Source organism: Squalius cephalus (assembly GCF_949319135.1).
Source record: "Squalius cephalus genome assembly, chromosome: 25".
In the NCBI taxonomy this organism is placed as follows: domain Eukaryota; kingdom Metazoa; phylum Chordata; class Actinopteri; order Cypriniformes; family Leuciscidae; genus Squalius; species Squalius cephalus.
Genome location: NC_137146.1, coordinates 27,445,690 through 27,471,836, shown reverse-complemented (window position 1 = coordinate 27,471,836; position 26,147 = coordinate 27,445,690). Strand labels below are relative to the sequence as shown.

The window sequence follows — 26,147 nt, the reverse complement described above, 5'->3', positions numbered from 1 at the left end:
TTTTTTTCGTTTTGTTTTCTTTTGTTATCTTTTTCTTGTCTTTTGTTTACTTTGGTTTAGTCTTGTTTTGTTTAGCCTTTTCTTCTTTTGTTTACTTTGGTTTTGTCTTGTTTTTTTGTTATCTTTTTCTTGTCTTTTGATTACTTTGGTTTTGTTTTGCTTTTGTCTTGTTTTTATTTTTTTCTGTTGTTTTCTTTTCTTCTTTTCTTTTGTTTACTTTGGTTTTGTCTTGTTTTTGTTATCTTTTTCTTTTGTTCTGTTTACTTTTGTTTTGTGTTTTGTCTTCTTTTCTTTTGTTTACTTTGGTTTTGTCTTGTTTTGTTTTGCCTTTTCTTCTTTTGTTTACTTTGGTTGTGTCTTGTTTTTTGTTATCTTTTTCTTGTCTTTTGTTTACTTTGATTTTGTTTTGTTTTGTCTTTTCTTCTTTTGTTTACTTTGGTTTTGTCTTGTTTTGTTTTGCCTTTTCTTCTTTTGTTTACTTTGGTTGTGTCTTGTTTTTTGTTATCTTTTTCTTGTCTTTTGTTTACTTTGGTTTTGTCTTGTTTTGCCTTTTCTTCTTTTGTTTACTTTGGTTGTGTCTTGTTTTTGTTATCTTTTTCTTTTGTTCTGTTTACTTTTGTTTTGTGTTTTGTCTTCTTTTCTTTTGTTTACTTTGGTTTTGTCTTGTTTTGTTTTGCCTTTTCTTCTTTTGTTTACTTTGGTTGTGTCTTGTTTTTTGTTATCTTTTTCTTGTCTTTTGTTTACTTTGGTTTTGTCTTGTTTTGCCTTTTCTTCTTTTGTTTACTTTGGTTTTGTCTTGTTTTGTTTTGCCTTTTCTTCTTTTGTTTACTTTGGTTGTGTCTTGTTTTTTGTTATCTTTTTCTTGTCTTTTGTTTACTTTGATTTTGTTTTGTTTTGTCTTTTCTTCTTTTGTTTACTTTGGTTTTGTCTTGTTTTGCCTTTTCTTCTTTTGTTTACTTTGGTTTTGTCTTGTTTTGTTTTGCCTTTTCTTCTTTTGTTTACTTTGGTTGTGTCTTGTTTTTTGTTATCTTTTTCTTGTCTTTTGTTTACTTTGGTTTTGTCTTGTTTTGCCTTTTCTTCTTTTGTTTACTTTGGTTTTGTCTTGTTTTGTTTTGCCTTTTCTTCTTTTGTTTACTTTGGTTGTGTCTTGTTTTTTGTTATCTTTTTCTTGTCTTTTGTTTACTTTGATTTTGTTTTGTTTTGTCTTTTCTTCTTTTGTTTACTTTGGTTTTGTCTTGTTTTGCCTTTTCTTCTTTTGTTTACTTTGGTTTTGTCTTGTTTTTTTTGTTACTTTTTCTTGTCTTTTGTTTACTTTGGTTTTGTTTTGTGTTTTGTTTATTATTTTATTTACTTTGGTTTTGTCTTGTTTTGTTTGTTTTGGGTTTTGTTATCTTTTTGTTATCTTCTTTTCTTTTGTTTAATTTGTCTTGTTTTTAATTGTATTCAATTGTGTCCGTTTGTTTCCTTCTTCTTCTTATTCCTCCCCAATGGGAGTCTATGGCAGCCCTATGAACCGTAAGTAGGAAAAGGATGAAAATTGGCACACTTGTAGTGATGGTAATGAATAGTAATCTGTGGTATCTAGGACCAACTCTATATCGCCACCACCAGTTCAAAAATTCAGTGTTCAAATGGTTATAACTTTTGAACCATCTGATCCAGAAAAATTAAACTAAAAAAATAGATCTGTTACAGTTTTTGACTGTATAGAGTGAGGGGACTTACTGTACCGTTAACCAATCAACTGGTTTTTACTGTTAAAATTACATTTTGCAGTGTACAAACTGCAAACTACAAGCTAACAACAAACTCCAAGCTACAGTAATATATATAATTCGGATCATTCATTTATTTTTAATACCAAACCAGTATTTATTTATATGTGAAATATTTCATTCCAAACAATAAATGATATATAACAGTTTTAATTTTTGGATGAACTATTTACAATCTTGAACGTACATTTACAGTACAGCTAGAAAACACCTAAATTTAAAATAAATAAATAAAAAAAATAGCAGAATCCATCAACATATTTCTTTATTAAAAATGAAAACCTAAAATATCACAGGGACTGAAATGAATTTATTGTGAATGAATCATCCGAATGAACCAACTCACGACTCCAGCCTGTATTAATAGCACTGCTAGTTAACGCCTACCAGCAAAAAAAAAAAGAAACCGTATAGAAATAAAACCCAAATTTCTCAACAAGAACCGTTTTAATTAGTTTAATTAATTACTGTTTGAGCATCAGTGCACAAATGAAGTGTTATATAAAGTGTTATGCTGTTTACACCATCAATATGACCTTATTTTTACTAAATACCTGACTTAATTGAAACCAGCTGGCCACTTGACTCCTCCGTTTGGCACCTGGACCATAATGCACCTTGTTCCCTCGTCATCCCATCAGTCATCTGGCCTCGCTCCCTCGGGATCCTGCTCTCCTCTGTTTTAAAGAGAGGTTATGGACAGGAGACACGGGTTGACAGATGGCCCGTGTCGCGGGGACGCTGGGAATATTTACAGAGCTCAGGAATGGATCTTAATGTTCCTCTTTGCTGAGCCATCACTGTGAAAAATGACCATGTGTTTCCCCTTCACCAACCTTGCATCTTTTCCTTCCGCTCGGACTTTCTCCAGGCAAATCGTCCTCGTGTTCCCTGTATTCCTTGGCTCTTTTTGAGACGTGTTAACTTGAGCGCTGGCGTTTATCTGAAGCTTCGGTCAATGCCATCCCCAATGCCATCCAAGATGTTCATGTCTTTCTTTCTTCAGTGGAAAAGAAATTAAGTTTTTTGAGGAAAACATTTCAGGATTTTTCTCCACACAATTGGTTTCAATGGCAAAGTTCAAATCAATGCAGTTTCAAAGGTCTCTGCACGATCCCAGCTGAGGAATAGGGTCTTACCTGGCGAAACGATCGGTCATTTTCTAAAAAAAACCAAAAAATGTATATACTTTTTAACCACAATTGTTCGTCTTGTGCTGGTCTGCGACACGCCAGGCATTACGTAATCACGTTGGAAAGTTGAAATCACGTTGTGTTTCTTTCTTTTCCACTGAAGAAAGAAAGACATGAACATCTTGGATGGCATTGGGGTCAGGAAATTATCAGGAAATTTTCATTTTGAGGTGAACTAGTCAAGTCAAGTATATTTGTATAGCGCTTTTCACAATACAGATTGTATCAAAGCAGCTTCACAGTATTAAATTAAAATAATACAACAAGGTTTGTTTCTAGTGGAATTTATTGATTGATAAAATTAAAATTAAATATCCCCAAAATATCCCCAACTGAGCAAGCCAAAGGCAACAGTGGCAAGGAACTGAAAAACTCCATCAAGTGACCTAATGGTGACCTGAAACTCCATCAGGTGACCTAATGGTGACCTGAAACTCCATCAAGTGACCTAATGGTGACCTGAAACTCCATCAGGTGACCTAATGGTGACCTGAAACTCCATCAGGTGACCTAATGGTGACCTGAAACTCCATCAAGTGACCTAATGGTGACCTGAAACTCCATCAGGTGACCTAATGGTGACCTGAAACTCCATCAAGTGACCTAATGGTGACCTGAAACTCCATCAGGTGACCTAATGGTGACCTGAAACTCCATCAGGTGACCTAATGGTGACCTGAAACTCCATCAAGTGACCTAATGGTGACCTGAAACTCCATCAGGTGACCTAATGGTGACCTGAAACTCCATCAGGTGACCTAATGGTGACCTGAAACTCCATCAGGTGACCTAATGGTGACCTGAAACTCCATCAGGTGACCTAATGGTGACCTGAAACTCCATCAGGTGACCTAATGGTGACCTGAAACTCCATCAAGTGACCTAATGGTGACCTGAAACTCCATCAGGTGACCTAATGGTGACCTGAAACTCCATCAGGTGACCTAATGGTGACCTGAAACTCCATCAGGTGACCTAATGGTGACCTGAAACTCCATCAGGTGACCTAATGGTGACCTAATGGTGACCTGAAACTCCATCAAGTGACCTAATGGTGAGCTGAAACTCCATCAGGTGACCTAATGGTGACCTGAAACTCCATCAAGTGATCTAATGGTGACCTGAAACTCCATCAAGTGACCTAATGGTGACCGGAAACTCCATCAGGTGACCTAATGGTGACCTGAAACTCCATCAAGTGACCTAATGGTGACCTGAAACTCCATCAGGTGACCTAATGGTGACCTGAAACTCCATCAGGTGACCTAATGGTGACCTGAAACTCCATCAGGTGACCTAATGGTGAGCTGAAACTCCATCAGGTGACCTAATGGTGACCTGAAACTCCATCAAGTGACCTAATGGTGACCTGAAACTCCATCAGGTGACCTAATGGTGACCTGAAACTCCATCAGGTGACCTAATGGTGAGCTGAAACTCCATCAGGTGACCTAATGGTGAGCTGAAACTCCATCAAGTGACCTAATGGTGACCTGAAACTCCATCAAGTGACCTAATGGTGACCTGAAACTCCATCAAGTGACCTAATGGTGACCTGAAACTCCATCAGGTGACCTAATGGTGACCTGAAACTCCATCAGGTGACCTAATGGTGACAGTCTAATCTATTAACAGTACTATTAAATTTCAATATCTGTAAAATATTTACTTTCTATTAAGTTGACAGTCTATATTTTTCTTCCCACTTTTATTATTATTGTTATTAATTATTACTAATTACTCAGTATTTTATCAGTATTAGCATCTTGGAGAAGCAGTTCTGAACTCTTTATCAAACAGTGTCTACACTAGCCTTGTTTGACTCACATCTCATTCTCACTGTTTTTACAGTTTGATTGGTTTGCTGTTTCCAGCAGTTTTGGCGATGGACGTTTCGAACACTCAGTTTTCATACACACAGTTTGTCCTCGCTCATCACGAAGGCCACGTCTCTGTTCAGTATTGATTTAACCTCGTCCAGGACCGCTGAAAACATGGACAAATAAAGATTACAAACTATCCTTTGGACTTTAGTGACCTTTTCTGACACCGTTGCTCTGACAAGTTGCTCTGTGTTTTGCTGTGAATGCCATTCATTTTATGGATGTTGAAAAGAACAGGTTTTTTTTTTTTGGAGGGGTGCCAATAAGTTAAAAATGTTACTGTGATTAATCATGTTTTTCTAGGTTCAATAAGTAATATCAGTTTTAATTTGCTTCTCAGTAGTTTCCTTTTGAACTGTGGAGCATTCATTTTGAATGTTTTTAGTTCCTCTTTTAATTTCACCAAATGTCATACTATATATTTATTCAACAACAAAATAATATAGGACGGGGCTTGATTTTTCCATCAGGATTTGATTGAATCAATAACAGTGGAAGCAACAGACTACAATCAACAGCATACTAGAGTCAGATGTGGGAGTTGAAAAGTATGAGGGATTTGAAAGGATTTTTGAAACAATGCCATCGAAGAGCCACCGTATATCTGAGTGAAACGCTTCTGGAACAAGAACAGATGTGGGCGGGGCTTGATTGTGTCTGTGGGGAATTGATTGGATGGTTGTGGTTTGCTATTGGCTGATCTCATGTGAGTGACAGGTTGCCCCGCCCTCGTCATCAGAGAAGAGAAGAGACGCTGCGAGAGAGAGGGAGGGGAAGGTATTCTGATGAAAAATTACAAGGCACTTGAATTTAAAACAATAATGATGTGCACAGAAATTATTCATAATTAATAAATATTCATGTAATTTTCCATAATGAAACAAGAATTGTCAATTTTGATTTCAAGGTGACTTTAAGAGTAAAGGTTTTGTCCATTGGGAAGGTTTTATGAATGTTAAAGGTTTTTCATGGAACCGTAATGCCAAACTAACCTTTTTTTTTTTCTTTTTTTTTTTAATGATTTCGCAGGAGGAGCAAGTTATTACATTTTGTTTAAAGACGCATTTTGTTTTTTCTTTAGAACACAAGATGAAGAATGTGTATTAAAATGTGTAAATAGGGTTCATTTAAGTTTTTTGTCAACCAATTAATGTTTTGAGCAAAGATATTAATGGTCTTCTGGTGGTGTTGATGGTGCAATTCGTAAAATTAAGCTTTGATAATTGCATTTTGGCATATGAAGAATTCAAATGACATTTGTGTGTGTGTGTGTGTGTGTGTGTGTGTGTACTTGTACAACTATCTTTGTGAGGACCAGTTTGAGTTTTAGACCAGGGGAGTGAGGACATTTTGGCCGGTCCTCAGTTTCTGAGAGCCTTTAAAGGCCTGTTTGAGGGTCAAGACTTGGTTTTAGGGATCAGGTTATAATGAGGTCAAGGGTCGGTTTAGGGTCAGGGGTCGGGTTAGGCACTTAGTTGTGATGGGTAAGGTTAGGGTAAGCGGATAGAGATTGCATTGTGTCAATGAATGTCCTCATAAAGATAAATGTACAAGAGTGTGTGTGTGTGTGTGTGTGTGTGTGTGTGTGTGTGTGTGTGTGTGTGTGTGTGTGTGTGTGTGTGTGTGTGTGTGTGTGTGTGTGATTTTTTTTTTTTTTTTTTTTTTTTTTTTTTTTTACCAGTCATTTATAATCAGACAAATATGGAACTACTTCATAGCTGTACCCTTGGAATATTTCAACCAATCAGAATCAAGAATTTTATAATTACACTTTACTCACAGTACTTGTTGACTCTAGTAATTCGCCGTGATCTCTGCCACTGTCCACAGGTGTCTATAGGGCAGATGTATGAGATCCAGAAGACGGTCATGGAACCGGAGGAAAAGAAGAGCGATTGATGTGATGGTCAACTCAGACGAGAGAGAACTGATGTCTATTCTTCACACATCTGCTGGTCATGATGGTCATGATGGTCATGATGGTGATCTGCATTGGTGATCTTCATCAGAATGGATCTCACATACACTCTTCCCGTTTACACAGTGATTTCAGATGTCGTGTGCCATGAACACCGTACTGTACTGTCTATAGCATATATAAGATGCCGTAGAAATTGTACATAATGTATTTTTCATGCTTTGTTTGTTAGTGTTACAATAAATTCATGTCAGTTACATTTCTTTGAGTGGGTTATCTGAAAAAAATGACAGTTTTCATTGATCTTTTCACAAAGGCTAAAGGTCGAACGGTTAAAAATAGCTTATGATGGCCTAGTAAGACATGGGGACGGTATAAAGATCACATTACTCAATGCTACGAACAGCAAAAGCAAACAGTTTTGTTAAAACTCGTATGTTCAAAGCCTAAACATGTGGCCCAGTTAGAAGTGCATCATGCAAACAGAGATGTGGAGATCTGAATGAAATTATGCATGCGCATTTACATTTATTCATGAGGCAGATACTGTTCACGGAGGCGACTTGCATTAATCATTGCACTGTTAATGAGAATTAAAATAAGACTTTAGTGAATATTTTATTTGCAGTTATGTTATTGTATTGTGACGTTGAAGCAAAATATCAACAACAACAAAAATCATAGCTCAAATATTTGCATTCACCTAAGATGTAATGCATTTGCCCAACTCTTGGTCAATATTATACCCTCATTTTCTAAATAGTCATTATTATTATGTAATATTTTCTAACAACCAGTTCTTACATAATTGCATAAACTTAGCCAGTGTGTTAAGGCAAGTGTCTTTAGAACTAGTGTGACCAATAGCATTTAAACAAGAGGTAATCAGTCTTAATTTTCTGATTAGAATTAGACCAATTAAACATTTTCCCCCGGTTTCACAGACAAGGTTTAAGATAGTCTCAGACTAAAATGCATGTTTGAGCTGTTATAACTGAAAGCATCTTAAAATATTTCACCGCCATTGTTTTGTCTCAAGATGCACATCAGTGGTGTGTTTATCTAAGGCAGTTTATAAAGATACTTAAATGTCCTAAATGAACTAAGGCCTAATCCTGGCTCAATCTAAAACCCTGTCTGTGAAACCGGGCCGTCATGTACAGTAACTGACTTTAAAAAGTTAGGACCAGTTTTGAGGAAACAAATGAATAACTTTTTTAAAGAATGGTCTAAGCAGTTTATGCAACTATTTGAACTTTTTATTTACAGAGCAGAAACATCAAGTGTCAATCATCCTTCTATTCTGATCTATACGTCCACAATACTGCCCATTATCAGGCATCATTTACTGAGTACAATCCAGCTGGTAAATGAATACATTAAGAATATTGGCATATGTTCAAACAAACATTGCATATATCGCAAACAATGTCGCCCGTAGTCAAACAGACGCATAGACCAAACAACCAATGTAAGGAAAAACTGTGGCAAAGCTGGACTTTAGTTACAATGATAGATAGCGTATCTCATATGCATAAACATAGACTTATTATTGACTTATTTTACTTTCGACACAGCCAGTCTCTGTCCTCATGCTGAGAGAAGTGGAAACGTTCAGTTCTGATGTCTTCAAACTCTCAATGCCATTCAATCTAGAATGATTTATACACTTTGTTTTATTAACCCATTATTCGGGTGTCTTTTAATGTGCTTTTGTTCTTATTAAAATGAATACATTTTGACAGTTGAATATCAACATTGACATTTTAATTTTAAAGTCCAATGCAGCGAAAGCATCAATAATTGAATTAAATTTGAGAAGCAAATTTCAGCAGCATCTGTTGGTTGTCCCAAATGTAACTGATAATATCCCATAATGCATTGTTGTGTTGTTTCCTCTATGATATGTCTCTGCATTGCAATAAAAAGAACTTCACAGTGTCAATAACTGTGCAGCCATGATGGAAACAACATGTTTGACGTTATTAATAAATTACACTGATGACTCATTTGTGAAAGAAAACCAACATAGTGCAGGTTGCAATCCATGCCTTGTTTGGACTTGCATGAAAATGTAAATTGTGTCATCATTTACTCATCCGTATGTAAGTCCAAACCTATTTGACTTTCTTTCTTCTGGAACACAGGAGAAGAAGTTGTGGAGAATGTCCAAGTTGCTCTTGTCCATGCAACAGTCTCCTAAACATCACGTCACACCTCAAAAAGGCACAATAAAGCAGTCAACTTCTGCACTATAGGCCTGGTTTCACAGACAGGGCTTATAAGCCAGGATTAGGCCTTAAAGGGGAAAACACACCACTGATGTGCATCTTGACACAAAACAATGACAGTGACATATTTTAAGATATATCAATGCAAGTTGCTTTCAGTTAAAACAGCTCAAACATGCATTTTAGCCTGGGACTAGCTTAAACTTTGTTTGTGAAACCGGGAGTTAGTCTCCTGGAATCATACGATAACTTTATGTGAGTGAGAAACAGTCCACCATTTAAGTCATTTTCTCACTAAAAAGATCTGATTTGCATATTCAAAAAGCATCACATTTCATTGTTACCATGTGTTTAAATGCTCTAAACTGAACTCAAACTGAACTTGCTTCCCAAGGAAAGAGAAAGTCAAATGGTATTGGAACAACTAAATGATGACAGAAATTTCTTTCTTTTTTTTTAACTATTATTTAAAACATTTTAATACTAGGACAACACTTTTATTACTGAACTTAATATTCAGTAATGTCATCAAATTGTTTTCACACTATTGGATGAGAACAAAACTTAACTGAATTGAACTGGACCAATCAAGATAACTGACCAATCTTGCAACATCAACACTGGTATTGAACTGAACTGAACTCGAGCTGAATAACGACGCTCTTCTGATTAGCTGAATTGAACTTGTTTCATCATTCATTGTTGAACTTGTTGAACTGAACTGAATTGAGATATTTTGAATTGTCTCATACTTGATTGATGATCATTGATTGCTATTTTTCTGTTTATCACTGTGAAGTTGCTTACAATATATATATATATATATATATATATATATATATATATATATATAGTAAAAAGCGCTATAGAAATAAAGGTGACTTGACTTGAATTATCAGTCCATTCTATAGTATAACCTTGAGCGTTGATATCCCCTTGAGAGCACATTCATGTATGTTTTGTAATATCAGTCCTTCGTTTTAGTCAGTTGTGAGGTCAAAACGCACAGATGTGGCGCAGCGTGCCGTGCGTAAAAGCGCATCCCTTCATATCGCGTGGAAAGCTGCGGTCTCAATGGATGACGAGCTGTGGTACTTGAGGGAATAGTTCAGCCCATCGTTGTTGTCCCAGAACTCAGATTTACCATCCCTCATGTACACGGCGAAGTGCACAGAAGCGCTCGGATCTAAGAAAGGAGGCGTGAACATGGTGAAGGAGAAGCGCGCTCCGTGCGTCGTGTCCTCGGTGGGCACGGGGATGGCTTGCGCGTCCACGAACGACAGCCAGTCGTTGAAAGTATACCTGACCCCAACCTCTCTCCTTCCCATCGCCCGTATGATCCCGCGGACATCAAACTGTGTGACCGTGACGCTCTCCAGCGCTACGCGACAGCGCGTGAGCCGCGTCTCCAAGTCTCCGGACTCCACGGGCATCTTGAACGTCGGGACCATACAGTCCAGTGCCAGAGTGGACTTGATGTTCATGCACAAGTCATCCATGAACTCTCGGTCCTTGTGAAGGGGGAAACTCTTCAGCCTGTTAAACACTTTGGCTGGAATCTGAGGATCCTCGCTCGTGTTGAAGTGTTTGACGCTCGCCAGATTTAACCCGAGCGCGTCCGCGAACTTCACGCGTTTCCTGCAGCTCTGGGAGATCTGGTGGTACAGATTCGCCTGATCTGGATACGCAGGTAAGGACTTGGCTCTTCTCCTGTCTTTCAGGAACGCGGGAATCTCCTCGGGTTGAAGATCGTCATCGGAGTCCGTTCCGTTCTCCATCTGCTCCTCATTCATTATGCTCATCATTCCAGGTGTGTAATGTCCAATGACAGAATGTATCATTCCAGGAGAATCCCTTCGGAGGAGCATGTATGTGAAGACTTGGTAACAAACAACAGCTCCACATGTGTATATACGCGCAGACTGCAGTGCTGTAGTAATCAGTTACACACTGGTTACGCCCACATACTACTGGCTCCAGCTCGCCTTGCTCTATATCCAGAGTCAGAGTCAAACAAACAGATGTCAACATGCACGTTTACACTCTCTTTAGGAACAGAACAACTTTATGAAGAGACTTTTTCTAGAGGTTAGATGCAGGGACCGCCGCCTAGGCGCAATGTAAAAAAGCGGGATTTATAATAACTTAAATGAAGAATACTACTGTAACTGATTATAATGTGATACAACATCATGCACATCCTGGCACTGGCGCATTAGAGTTAGTCATCTAGTTAACCTAAACTATTTTATATTCCTTAAATATGCAATAAATATAGGCCTACCTTTAATATATGACAACATATATTTAGGGGAAACTGTCAAAACCATTTCACCCTATGAAAAGAAAATGAGGCCTATTTTTGGAACCATCGGACCATTAAGATTGTTTGCATTGAAACATTATTGAGATGATTGAGTTTATTTTTCCCCAGTATGTAATATATGCATTATTATATATATATATTTATATTTATATTTATTTATTTATTTTGAAAGAAGTCTCTTATACTCACCAATGCTGCATTTATGTGATAAAAAATACAGTAAAATAGTTATATTGTGAAATATTATTATAATTTAAAAATGCTGTTTTGTATGTGAATATATTGTAAATGATCAAAACTAAATTTTCAGCATTACTTCTGTCTTTATATTGTCACATGATCCTTCAGAAATCATTCTAGTGTGATGATTTATGTATTTACAAACTTATGTATAATATAATTTATTAATGGATTTAAATTGATAAATAATTTAAAACATTTTAAAATGTCCAACATTACATTACTTTTGTTTATCAATCAATCAATCAATCAGTCAATCAATCACGCAACCAATAAAAAGTACAAACTTTTTTAATTTTTTTTTTTTTTTTATGCTTTATAAAACAGTTCTGGTCTTCAGATTTGATTTGATTTCGTTCCAAGAGTTTTGATGTTCAGTTTAACATCACTGGGTTTTCTAACTTGTGTCATACTGTCTATTTTCACTTGCTGTTCCACACACTTCCTGTTTTGCTAAGTTAGACACGTTGCTGCCTTACATTTTTAAGTACAATCAATTTGAATGTTTAAGTAATTTCAACTTTAATTACATTAAACTGACTTAAAAAAATAGTTGAATCTTGTATATAGCTTATAAAAAAAGTTGAAAATTGCTTAGCTTATTTTGATGAGTTAAAGCAATGTAAAAACATGTTGTTATAACCTATTGATCATTAAACAAATTTTTACAGTGTGGGTCAACATATTTTGTTGATCCTGGAACAACATTGATATCCGAAAGTGTATTCCTAACCATAACCCTATCCCTACCCCTAAACCTAACCCTACCCATAGGTTATGAGTAAAATCAGAGGGAATGATGGTGAATAACACTGATGTAGAAGCACCTAACCCTGCTTATAAGCCTAAACTTGACATAAACTGTAAACTTCTCCCTCAAATCTGATTGGTCGGTTCTAATGTTGTTCCAGGATCAACAAAGATGATGATAGAGGAACATGTTGCACTTGGTGAAATCATGTTCTGCCCTGTTCCAGACAGTAGTTGACAGTATTGTGCCAAATGACACAATATTATGCACTTATTCTATGTACTCAACCATCTAGTGTATGAATTTTATATGTTTTTTTAGTCATCCAGCATCATAGTCTGATCCCTTCCTCTCCGCTATAAGGAAAGCTGTGACAGTTGAGTGCATGAAGTGTCCAACATTACACACTTCGACTGTGTCCGAAATCGCACACTGTCTTGAGTAGATACTTATTTTGAAAGTTTATACTTTGCGAATGAAATAGAGTATACAGTATGAATGTGTGTATGAATCTAATCATCCCCCATGCTTTCATAATCATGTGACCAGCTTCAGTGGCCCAGTCTCAAATGGAGCCCTAAGCCCTCGTGATCTTCATTCAAGTCCACACTTTCGTGCCGCTTTGATTGTTAGGAAGAAGTTTTCTGCAGAGCTCGCTTCAATATGGGCTCGGCAAAAACGACACAAAGGATATGCACTCACAGCCCAACACTCAAAAAAATTGTATGTTGGCTTTAATTCATTTTTTTATGTCAACAGGTTCCACATAACTGGGTTACGTTAAACTAACATAATTTGTTCATGTAACTTCAACATCATGGAATTAAGTCATTTTAAGCGACCCAATTTAAGTAGACTCAGAGAATTTTTAAAGGCTTCCTGACATGATTCAGGTGTTTTTCATATTCATTCATCCATTAATATTTCATTTATATTTGTGACACATAATTAAATTGATAGATTACAGCTAGCTAATTGCTAGCAGTAGCACATATTATCATCTTAAATGCTAAGATGTACATGCTCTTTCAACCAAAGCAGTTGTAAATAACAAAATCAGACCACAGCCAAACAAAATGCTCCACTCTTCTCCACAATGGTAACCCACTGTAATTTAAATGGTTCTAATAACTCCAATGTAATTGACCATTAAACACAATTACATACTATCAAGTCTTCTCATTTTCTCAAAAAAACCCCCATAAAATAACACTTAATTTTAACATTTATTCTCTCTTAATTCAACCATTTGCAAAGCATGCTGGGAACTAACAAGCACCGTCCAGTTTCAGTTAATGCAACACAAATCATTCATGTAATCCAACACAAACGGATTAAGTAAACTTAAATTTTATATATATTTAAGCAGATTGAACACAATCAAATTAAGTTAGGGCAAAATGGCAGTTGGCGTCGCACTATACTGCCACCATCTGGATGTAAGAATTTTTTACTTAACATAAATGGTTTGTGTTTAGACAACACGTTAGGATTTTGTAGAGTTAAGTTGAGACATAATTACATGGACCTCAATAGAAAAAAAAAACATTTAAAGTCAACAAACACAATTATTATAAGTAAACTGAATATAATGTCAAGTGCACAACCTTCCTTGTTCATTTTTTTGAGTGAAGGAGTATAGTTTGAAAGGCTTGAACATGAAGTATACCTGGGCCTTACAGTAAGTCCACAAGACCACAAGTGCACATAGAGTGTGCCATTTGGGACAGGGACAGTTATACAGAACAGGGACAGAATTTGGGACAGGGACAGTCATCCGGGTACTTTGTGTCTACTCTTTTATGAGTACTGTGAATTCAGACATACTTCTTTTGTCATATACTATTTTTCATCTACTATAAGTATGCGATTTCAGATGCAGCCTTTGATCTTTCGGTGAATTAAAGGGATAGTTCACCCAAAAATGAAAATTCTGTCATCAATTACTCACCCTCAAGTTGTTCCAAACCTTCATGAGTTTCTTTCTTCTGTTGAATGTAAAATATATAAAACAGTTGACGGCACAGGAAATAAAATACTATGGAAGTCAATGCATGCCATCAAATGTCTGGTTATCGACATTCTTCAAAATATCTTCATTCATGTTCAACCGAAGAAAGAAACTCATACAGGTGTGGAACAACTTGAGGGTGAGTAAATGATGACAGAATTTTCATTTTTGGGTGAACTATCCCTTTAAGTGCATCATTCGGGTATTTAAAGTGCACTTTGTCTAAATTTTCAGTGTGAACACTACTCACACTATTTGTACTAGAATAGTGCATAAGTACACTAATTGGGACACACCTATTGTGTGAAGACGGAAAATGTGTCTGTTTTCTCCCACTCAACGATCACTCAAATCATGTGTTTCTGCTTGGTGAAATATGTAAAGCTTGATGCTTTGACGTCTTGTGGATCTGCCCGTTTATTGAGTCTAAATATCTGCATGTGTGTGTTCCCTGCAGCGCTAGACACCAGTACATCCAGTGAGAGTGGTTTAGATGGAAACCCTTACAGTGCAGTTGCTGGAACTGGGAAACAGGCTTCAGATGTAACCAGCAGAAGTGTGTGTGTGTGTGTGTGTGTGTGTGCTGCTCTCTCAGCTAATGACCACAGGTCAGCGAGAGCTTCCAAACATGCTGTTATCAGACCAAACAAACACACTGCAATGTTACAACACCATTAATGACCAGCTACAGCAGGAGTGGACAGATACACTTGATCTAAAATGGCTTTTTTATTTACATGTTTACATGTAATGAGCAAACATATGGTGTAACGTAGTCCAAAGCTATTTAGATGCGATTACAAGCTGAAACATTAAAGTAAAAATGTAAGACTTTTAATTTACACGTATGTCACAATGATGTGAGCCATGACCTGCCACGCTAAATTGACATTTTAAACCAGAGAATTGTAGACACTGATGATAAAGAGCTAAATGAGATGACAGCTGATGATTATAATAAGGACTTGTATTAATAGTAATTTATATTTAACTGTGTTCTACTATGAGAACACATTGTGGCTCTCCATTTAAAGCTATTTTTCATGACGATGACACTGAGATGAGAGGCTTTCCAGTGATGTTGCAGCATCTCTAATCTCCAGCAGATGTCAGTGTTGTAACATTTCCTGATACTAAAAGGTCTAAACATAAACTATTTCACACTTCTGAATGTCATTTCATTAGATTAGATAAACTATCAATTCAGATATCTATGCTTAAATGCTGCTATACCTTTTCTCAGAACTCACTTAAACTGTTATTTTTAGATGACTTTGCACTAACAGGTCTCAAGTTGATTTTTAATGCATGTATGAAGTCAACTAGAAAATAACAGTATCAATTGATTTAAAAAAAAAAAAAAATTATCATAAATGTTGCTTGGTTTGATATGGTATCATATAATGAAATGACATTCATAATCCATCTTAAAATATTGTTTGGGGCCAAATACACTCTTAATAATTAAGGTTGTTTATTGGCATCTAAATTGCCATCCATGGAAGAACAAACGTTTCTTTACAGTGGAAAAATGTTCTTTAGTTTATTCAAATGTTCTTCAATTCACACTTAGTAAAATAAATGGTTATTTTAAGAACTGTTGACTGAATGGTTCTTCTGTTGCATCACCATGAAAAAACCCTTTTGGAAATATTATGCAAATGCTTTTTATAAGGATAACTTTTTACTGAAATGAGTTTACAGCAATGTAAATGTATTATCAATGTAAAGCTGCTTTGGAACAATCTACATTGTTAAAAGCGCTATAAATGAAGATGACAGCAAGTCACACAAGCAGTTTCTTTGTTTATTGGGACACAATAAAGCTGAATGATTCAAGCCACAGGTTACAGTGTGTGATTCTCTCACATCAGCATTAGTGTGTGTGGCAGCAGCAATGAAGACACTGCAAACATCTGGATCAACATGTATATGGGAAAGTTGCTTGTATCTCTTATCATATACAAGTATATTACATTCAGTTTGTAAAAAAAAAAAAAAAAAAAAAAAGGGGAATGTATAAGCTCCGTTCCAGGTGGTACACTGATGTGCATTTAAATGGCACATCGACTCAGTGTAACTGCCAGAACACAACTATAAGTGTTGCTCTTCACTAAAGATTTATGCTGACTGACTAAAAGAACTTACCTTAATTAAGCACATAATGATATCTTTTGGTTAGATTGTGTACAATCATATTCTGAACAGTTTAGCTTCATCTTTCTCCACAAAATCAAAAGAGAAATATTAGATTACGTTTTGCATAAAACAAACGAAGACCGTTTTTGCATTGCAACATTATTTTCAAGACAAATGAACATTATCGTAATGCAAAATAAATATTGCAGATGAGAACCCGGCAAAACATGTACTTGATTGTCATAAAAATAATGTCACAATTCAAAAAAATCTTAATGGTCCTAAAAATAATCTTCATTTTATTTATGCAAAATCTAGTATCTTTTAATATGATTATCAGCAGCTAATAATAATAATTAATCTTGAATCTGTCACAATTGCCATGTTAATGATTAAATAATTACCTGATTTTAATAAACAATATCATCTTCCATTTTATTCATAATTTTTTTTTTTTTTTTTTTTAGATCTAAACAATTTGTATAATTTCTCTCTAGTCCAAGTAGGATCAACTTGCATGTGAAAATTATGCATTTCAAGTGAAATTAAATCATTTCTTTGAGGAACAAACCGTTGTGTTTACGTATGTGATAATATTCCGTATATTTCAGCCTGGATATTTCAACTGAATAATGGAATACACAGTTTTACACAACAGAAAAACAATTAGACAACCAAAACTTCATCTTTAGCGTACATATTTATAATGCTCAAAGTAGATCTAAAATATACTTTCATTTATCATAAAATACATCTGCATGTCAGGAATTAAATCTCAAGGGATAAACTTGACAACAAACATTGAAACTAACACAAAAGGTGCCTTCATTTGTAGAATCTTTATGGTAATGGTTAAACCTGAAATGGATTATGGGTACTGTAGTTTCATCGGAGAAAGGCATCCCATCATGCCTGCTCTGCGGTGTAAATGCGGTACATGAGCGTGACAATCACCGCGGCGATGGCAGGAATCAACCAGTTTGACCACCAGCTGGAACAAGAGATGAAACAGAAGATTTGAACAAAGCACTTGGTAATTAGCTTGAATTATTAACCGGATACTTGCGGTTTCTGAACTACAATGGAAAGTAAAAAATAATAAACAATGGACTCAAAAGAACATGATCCCTGCACTCATACAAGAAAAAAAGATGTCGTGTGTAACAAGAAATCTGGATTTCTTAGAAATATCTAAACCATCAGATATTCTTAGGCGTGTTTGTGCATAAATGTAAACTTACCTTGTCGTTTCTTGAATGGTTGTTACAAGCGATTCCTGTTCAACAGAAAACCAAATGCATTTTTAGGTGGTTCTACCAAATGTGAGACAAAAACAGTGAAAGGCACACAGTGTTTGTGTGTTAAAACCAGGAACATGGAGAGAAAATATGATTTGAAAAATGCTTTACGTACTGGTGGTTTGGCGATCTTGTCCCTGTCGTCCTGAGAGGAAAGCAGAGGAGAGGCATGATTAAACAAAATATCACAGTTTTCATATTTTATTGACAAAGAAAAATGAATTACCATTAAATAGGTCTTAAAATTAGGTCAATACAACCTCAGATAAACAACGACACATGACATGTTACACCATGATTTAAAAAAAAAAAAAGTTTAACAAAAACAGCCAAAATGGAGAAGCCGTGTGTGACAAACTAAGTACATCTTATGATTCAATAGCTTGTAGAACCACCTTTAGCAGCAATGACTTGAAGTAATCATTTTCTGTTTGACTTTATCAGTCTCTCACATCGTTGTGGAGGAATTTGGCTTCAGTTCACTGAGGTTTGTGAGCATCTGTTCCTGCACAGTTCTCTTAAGGTCCCATTGCAATATTTCAGTCGGGTTAAGGTCTGGGCTTTGACTGGGCCGGTGCAACACCTTGATTATTTTCTTTTTCAGACATTCTGGTGTAAATTTGCTGATGTTCTTGGGATAACTGTCCTGTTGTAGGACCCAGTTTCAGCCCAGCTTCACATTTGACTTCAGAGTTTGTGGTCGACTCTACGACTGAAGGTGCCCGGGTCCTGTGACTGCAAAACAAGCCCAAATCCTCAGCCCTCCACCACAGTGTTTGACAGCTGGTGTGAGGCGTTTGTGCTGATGTTCTGTGTTTAGCTTTCTGTGCATTATGGCCAAACATCTCCACTTTAGTCTCGTCTGTCCAAAGGACATTGTTCCAGAAGTCTTGTGTCAGATGCAACTGTTCAAACCTAAGCTGTGCTGCCATGCTCTTTTCAGAGAGAAGAAGCTTTCTCCAGGCAACCCTTCCAAACATGCGCTTTGCATTGAACCGCACAGCATATTCACCCCTTGTCCCGCACGTCGCATATTGAGAAAATGTCCCGCATTTTCATCAGTCTGTTGGTTTTTAATTTTCATATTAAGAAAATGTGCATGCGTTCTTTTGCCTTTTTAAAGGAGAACTCCGGTCAATTTTAACATTGAGCTAATTTTTTTGTAAATTTGGAGTGCTGTCAGTACAGAGAACAACGACAAAAATCAGTGTTGCCTACACCGAGTTATCCTCTTTTTAAAATTTGCACCCTGTTGACTTCAATGGGGCAAGTTTTAAACCTGCTTTTAGCCTCTTAACATCCTTGATGTGTCATTACAAGTGCACAGGTCATGTGAGTGATTCCTTCAGAGTGAACACGGTGAATCTGACTGCAGTAGATGTGCAAGATATGAATAAAAATGATGTTATTTAAGCCAGCGCACATACCTGTATTTACATCCTGTTTTCGGTTGAAGTCCAAAGTAGTCGATTGTCGAGTTCGGGCGCATGATCGTACGTACTAAACCCATGCGTGTGAACTCGACAATCGACTACTGTGGGCTTCAACCGAAAACAGGATGTAAATACAGGTATTTGCGCTGTCTGAAATAACATTTTTATTCATATCTTTCACATCTACTGCAGTCAGATTCACCGTGTTCACTCTGAAGGAATCACTCACATGACCTGTGCACTTGTAATGACACATCAAGGATGTTAAGAGGCTAAAAGCAGGTTTAAAACTTGCCCCATTGAAGTCAACAGGGTGCAAATTTTAAAAAGAGGATAACACGGTGTAGTGTACTCTGTACTGACAGCACTCCTTTCTCCTTTAAGAAAGCATTTTATTTATTATTTTTGCGGTGTAGTTTTTCACCTATATTTAACAGCGCTTCGTCAGAAGTACAAATACAACAGCCGTTTTTTAAATCCTATCCAATGGTTGATAAGAAAGGAGTAAACACGGTCACTAGTAGGTTGTGACGGCTGTCAATCAAAATATGGAGCGGTGATTGGTTCCATGTGTTCCCTGTCAGAAAACAAATGGATAATTCGGTAAATAAAATTTTTAATTTAACAGAATTGATCAACTTGTTGCCTGCTGTGGTTGTTTTGATTCACATCCTTTCTAAAAATATGAACGTTTTTGGTTTAATACATTCTTAATATATAAGACTGTCAATTATCTAATTTCATGTTGCTTTATATTTTATCTGTTCATTATTTATTTTGTTGGATTTTAGTTGGACTTGGTCAGAACTGTTTCAATAGTTATCTGCATGATGCCTGCTGCCTTTGGGCTCAGTGATGTTCAATTTAAATGACATGTAAAATAAAGACATGTTATGTTACATTGTGATGTAATGATGTTTTCTGGAAGGGACTAAAGAACAAAGCTGAAAGGCAGAATAGTTTTTTTTTATTAAGTTAGATAAACACTATATAACAGTTTCAGGTTATGTTTAAGTGTTGGTAACATGTCTCACATTGTCCCACACAAACTTATAATTGTCCCACATTTGGTTTGTTTGATGGTGGTCACCCTACATACTTGTCCCTTCTTTTTCTAAGTGTACTGTCATGAACTTTAACATTTAACATGCTATCTGAGGCCTGTAGAGTCTGAGATGTAGTTATTGGGTTTCTCGCAGTTTCTCTGAGCATTACACAGTCTGACCTCAGGGTGAATTTGCTGGGACATCCGGCAACCGCCTTGACCGTTTTCCACTTGTGAATAATTTCCACTTCCTCACTGTATGATGGACTTTTAAATTGTTTGGAAATGACCTTGTAACCCTTACCAGATTGATGGGCAGGAATAATTGCTTCTCTAAGATCATTGCTGATGTCTTTCCTCCTTGGTATTGTGTTAACACACACCTGAATTTTTATAGAGTTGGTCATGCTTGCTGATGATCAATTAATCAAAGGCGTTTGATTAGCAGAGCCTGACTGATACTAACCCTCTTCATTCCTATAGAAGCAGTAAGTGTGTACTTGGTTTGTAACACATGATGGCATCTATATTTGGGCCTAGTGTTTGTTAAATAAACAATGACAGAGTGTAATATCATGTGTTGTTGTTCATCTGAGGTTGTATTTGCCCTATTTGCCAAGGACCAGATGATTTTTTTACGATGTCCTGACATGTAAAACCATAGAAATCAAAAGGGTGTACTTTCTTTTTCACATGACATTCAACTGTTCAAATATTTTATGTTTTTGAAAGAAGTCCCTTCTGCTCTAAGGCTGCATTCATTTGATCAAAAATACAGTAAATATTGTGAAATATTCTTGCAATGTAAAATAACTGTTTTCTATTTGAATATGTTTTAAATGTGTAATTTCTTCCTGATCAAAACTGAAAAAGATGTGTTATTATGAATCAAAATACCTCACTGCAGTTGTATACATTTCTTTGAATTTCATTCATTTTAATTCTACTTCTTTAAAATTGAATTACTGTTCTGCATGCAGTTTGCTATCTCACAACCAAATGAACTAGAATTTAAAATGCATTCTGAATTGATTTCTGCAAGGTGCACAACTCTGATCCACTCCTGACACAGAAACTCCCTGATAGCATCTGTGTGCTAAATCCAGCAGCATTACAGGTTCTTCGAGAGGAATAAAACTGGATTCCAGGTTATTGATAGTATCTCAAGCCCCTGGAGGTCTATGAAAACATCTCGAATTTTGTTAGATACAAATATGAATCAACAGACTTTTCATGGAACATTCCCAGATATCTCAGGGGGAATGGGAAGTTTGTGACTTTGGTTGTATTTTTGGATATATGTACATATTTGTAAATCGCATAGGTTACCATTGGCATTGTGATGTAATCCCTTCACTGAAATTATAAATCATTAATGATTATTCATGTGTTTTTGTGTGCCAGACCGCCAGTGCTGACTGATGGTTGCAAAGCAACAGATGCAAAACAGACTTTGAAAAAACATGCAGGGTACAATTTAAAATAACAGCCCTCAAGAGCTAAATTGAAGCTTGTTTCCGACACAGAATAAAAAAAAAATTAAGAAGATAATTGTGACTTTTTTTCTCAAAATTGAATTTTTCAATTTCTCAGAATTGTGAGATATAATCTTTTAACTGCGAAATATAAAGTCCAAATTGCAAGTCAAGATATAAACTCACAATTCTGAGAAAAAAAAAAAAAAGTTTACAATTTACAGTTACAATGACATTTTTTCTCAGAATTCTGAGTTTATGTCTCGTCATACTTTCTACCTCATAAGTCTCACTTTTTATCTCAGAAATGCATGTTTATGTCAAGTAAGTCTGCCTTTGAATTGTTTGTTTGTCTCGTAAGTCTTACTTTTTTTTATCTCAGAATTGTTTGTTTGTCTCGTAAGTCTAACTTTTTTTTTTATCTCAGAATTGCTTGTTTGTCTCGTAAGTCTAACTTTTTTTTATCTCAGAATTGTTTGTTTGTCTCGTAAGTCTAACTTTTTTTTTATCTCAGAATTGTTTGTTTGTCTCGTAAGTCTAACTTTTTTTTATCTCAGAATTGTTTGTTTGTCTCGTAAATCTAACTTTTTTATCTCAGAATTGTTTGTTTGTCTCGTAAGTCTAACTTTTTTTTAATCTCAGAATTGTTTGTTTGTCTCGTAAGTCTAACTTTTTTTATCTCAGAATTGCTTGTTTGTCTCGTAAGTCTAACTTTTTTTTATCTCAGAATTGTTTGTTTGTCTCGTAAGTCTAACTTTTTTTATCTCAGAATTGCTTGTTTGTCTCGTAAGTCTAACTTTTTTTAATCTCAGAATTGCTTGTTTGTCTCGTAAGTCTAACTTTTTTATCTCAGAATTGCTTGTTTGTCTCGTAAGTCTAACTTTTTTTAATCTCAGAATTGCTTGTTTGTCTCGTAAGTCTAACTTTTTTTATCTCAGAATTGTTTGTCTCGTAAGTCTAACTTTTTTTTAATCTCAGAATTGTTTGTTTGTCTCGTAAGTCTAACTTTTTTTTAATCTCAGAATTGTTTGTTTGTCTCGTAAATCTAACTTTTTTATCTCAGGTTTGTTTGTCTCGTAAATCTAACTTTTTTATCTCAGAATTGTTTGTTTGTCTCGTAAGTCTAACTTTTTTTATCTCAGAATTGTTTGTTTGTCTCGTAAGTCTAACTTTTTTTTAATCTCAGAATTGTTTGTTTGTCTCGTAAGTCTAACTTTTTTTATCTCAGAATTGCTTGTTTGTCTCGTAAGTCTAACTTTTTTTTTATCTCAGAATTGTTTGTTTGTCTCGTAAGTCTAACTTTTTTTTATCTCAGAATTGTTTGTTTGTCTCGTAAGTCTAACTTTTTTTATCTCAGAATTGCTTGTTTGTCTCGTAAGTCTAACTTTTTTTAATCTCAGAATTGCTTGTTTGTCTCGTAAGTCTAACTTTTTTTATCTCAGAATTGTTTGTTTGTCTCGTAAGTCTAACTTTTTTTTAATCTCAGAATTGCTTGTTTGTCTCGTAAGTCTAACTTTTTATCTCAGAATTGCGAGATATAAACTTTATAGACTTTTTTTCCTCAGAATTGTGAAATATAAACACGCAATTCTGAGAAAAAAAATCTATAAAAAAGTTTATATCTCAGAATTCTGAGAAAAAAAGTTTTGTGAGATAAAAAGTCGCAGTTACCTTTTATTTTTAATTTTTATTTATTTATTCTGTGGCAGAAACAAGCTTCCATATAACCTTATTCAGAGCTGCACCATCAAGGCTATGTGGGATAAACTTACCGTGTTTTCAATGGCATCTGCTGTAAAAAGCTCCTAGATCACTCATAATTTCCCACAGCTCATATTGTCGGGAGTTTTTTGTTTACTGAAAACTCTTGGAAAGATATTTTTGCAGTGTTTCATCAGCAGAACAATACAAAAACACATTGAATAACAGTACAACCCACTGAAGAAATGTGTGTCTATCCCTCAAAGCCTCGATTTAATTTACTAGGAGCTGCTGTGGAATTGTCTAGCCTTTCAGTTTTTCTTGATTTACTTTTAACTTTTAAGAAATTATTAAAATATTTCAATATTGAAATACTTTTTTTAATATTTCTGTAAATAGAGTATATTCACAAGAGCAGAAATGTCAGAAAGCACACAATGTCTTCTTCACACTAATGCTCAACAATAGTCCTGATTTCTGGTGGACTTACTGGATGCAGTTCTCCTATGAGCAGAGAACTGGCCATCTCGCGTGCATCTGTCGAGTGGCCGACATCTTCGAAACTCTCGGTGGCGTCTCCACCCGCTTGCTCTCGCAGCACCTCCTCTCCTCCGGGGTGCTGTGGACATCAGCAAATACATCAGAAGATCATACTCGCCTATAAAACCCTTTTGAACTTGATTGCTCTTTTAAAACTGTTCCCTAGGAAGTTATCAGTTGATTTAAGTGTCATCAGTGCACGGAGTCATGCATCCATACGATAAGAGGTCGACCAATTGATAGTTTTTGCAGATTAATCGGCACCGATTACCGATTTCTGGAACAATTTGTTATGGGCAATTTCTATACCGATAGTTTTCCAGTTGCGTCTGTTGCTGGAGCGGCTGAGAAGAGTCTGCTGTCATTATACAGTACGAGAGCGGCCTCTAGAGGCCAAATGAAAACTAACACTGACACCTCGTGGAGTTTGTTTTGACACGTAAGACGAGACACTTCAAATACGGATTTAAAACAGACAATGAAACGGTATGTGTATAGTACACTACTGTTCATGTTTTCATATCATTATAAAATAATTAATTTGTTGACTAGATGCTGCATTAGTGGAGAAAAGTGACACACACAATTGTTACCATCTATTTGCATTAGTTTATATCCAGCTGATCGCTTTTATGCATTCGTTATGCAGCGAAGTAGCATATTTGAAGCTAGAGACATGGGAAAGCAAACGTATCATCATGCAGCCGACAGAAACATATAAACAAATCAGATATGCATTCGGTTTCAGTTCCTTTTTTCTGTCATTTTGATTAGATAATCATCAAGTGTTCTAAAATAGAAGCAAAAAGATTGTGAGAGTATATATTATATACAATAAACATGTGTCTAATTTCAGTGATATGGCCTTTGTGTAGATATTTAAAGATGGCCATCTGTAAGCATGACTGTTTGGATTTATATGAAATGGTAACCCTGTACAATAAGATTCCATTTGTAACATTAACTAAGGTTAGCCTAATAAAAGTATAGTTCATTGTTAATTTCAACATTTACTAATACATTTTTACATTTTAAAGTTGTTTATCTTAACATTAGTTAATGTACTATGAACTGAAATGAACAATCAAGGTATAATTCATATTTTTTATATTTAAAAAGTTTTCATGGTTCAGTACAGTTTTTTATTTTATTTTAGTAATAAAGTTCTGCACTAGTTTATGTGTTATATTTGTTTTCATTCAGTATCTATTTTAAAAACTATTGGTTGATTAATCCGTATCGCCAGCGTGGGCCAACCTAGTGTCGTTATCGGGCGACCTCTATACTTATGTGCACTTTTAGACCTAGTAGCATGAGTACATTTTTTAGAATAGGTGGTTCTCTAGATCCAGATAATGATAGAAATAGATAATAGGGAAAGATGTGAAATGTTAGAGTGGTTATCTGATCAAGTAGTGTGTGGTGCAACTACAGCTTTTCTTCATACAAATCTGACCACCAAAAGCAAATTTAATCAAAAATTACAGAGCATTTGATTGCTTAACGAGATATATTAGTTGCTGCACTAATGTCAATTTCACACCAAACACATTAGTTGGCAACTATTGTAATTAAATCTCTTGAGAGCACTTGGCAAAGGTCACTCCATTCAGTGCTCACCTTAAGCAGTCTAAACTTTTGTACTGGACGTTTTGAGCTGACTTTTTCAATGCATTCATTTATTAACAATATGCATTATAATGCACATATATTCTATATCTATTATGCATTATACAATTCCAATTCAGCGGTTCTATGTTTATACAATGCAATACACGTGATGCATGCCATACACAATTCCAAAACAATAGCATAATGCAAATGTTAGCTATGTGTTTGGTACCAAACTGAACATTTGAGGCTCTATTTTAAAAACTCACCTCCTCGAGAAACTTTGTGACGTCGTACACTTTATTATGAATGATAATCCATGTACTTTTAAATGAGTTCCGTTCCTCCACTTCTGACAAACGATAATATTTAACACCCTTTTCGTCTGTTCCGTTGTTTTCCATTGGTTTGCTTAAATGTGTGTTACTTGCTCAGAAACTTTCATAAGTTCTCCTACGAATCGTTCACTTCACCTACTTCAAAACTGGACCTACTACCAACAATGTATTTCCCAACTCGCCCGGCAACGCCCATTCCGCTTAAGACGAAATCTGATTGGATGGTAGCATGCCTGGGT

The 26,147-nt window shown here is 35.6% G+C and overlaps 3 protein-coding genes across 3 annotated transcripts in view; 1 reads left to right on the top strand and 2 right to left on the bottom strand.

The window, feature by feature from the left end:
* lyrm4b (LYR motif containing 4) overlaps nt 1–8,734 on the top strand; it is a 74,905-nt gene extending 66,171 nt beyond the window's left edge. The window contains exon 3 of the mRNA XM_079863304.1: nt 6,682–8,734. Coding sequence (XP_079719430.1) covers nt 6,682–6,750 — 69 coding nt within the window. The 3' untranslated portion in view covers nt 6,751–8,734. The remainder of the gene's footprint in view (nt 1–6,681) is intronic.
* A 1,229-nt stretch (nt 8,735–9,963) lies between these two features.
* ppp1r3g (protein phosphatase 1 regulatory subunit 3G) lies at nt 9,964–10,933 on the bottom strand. Its single transcript, XM_079863303.1, has one exon. The coding sequence runs from the start codon at nt 10,866–10,868 to the stop codon at nt 10,047–10,049; it is 822 nt and encodes a 273-aa protein (XP_079719429.1). The 5' UTR covers nt 10,869–10,933; the 3' UTR covers nt 9,964–10,046.
* Nucleotides 10,934–16,320: 5,387 nt separating this feature from the next.
* Nucleotides 16,321–26,106, bottom strand: cyb5a (cytochrome b5 type A (microsomal)). The gene is made up of 5 exons (XM_079863723.1): nt 25,840–26,106; nt 23,910–24,038; nt 17,881–17,910; nt 17,709–17,743; nt 16,321–17,458 (listed from the first exon to the last, which is right to left on the bottom strand). Exons 1-5 carry the CDS (start codon nt 25,972–25,974, stop codon nt 17,374–17,376), a joined length of 414 nt encoding a protein of 137 aa, XP_079719849.1. The 5' UTR covers nt 25,975–26,106; the 3' UTR covers nt 16,321–17,373.
* Between the last annotated feature and the right edge of the window lie 41 nt (nt 26,107–26,147).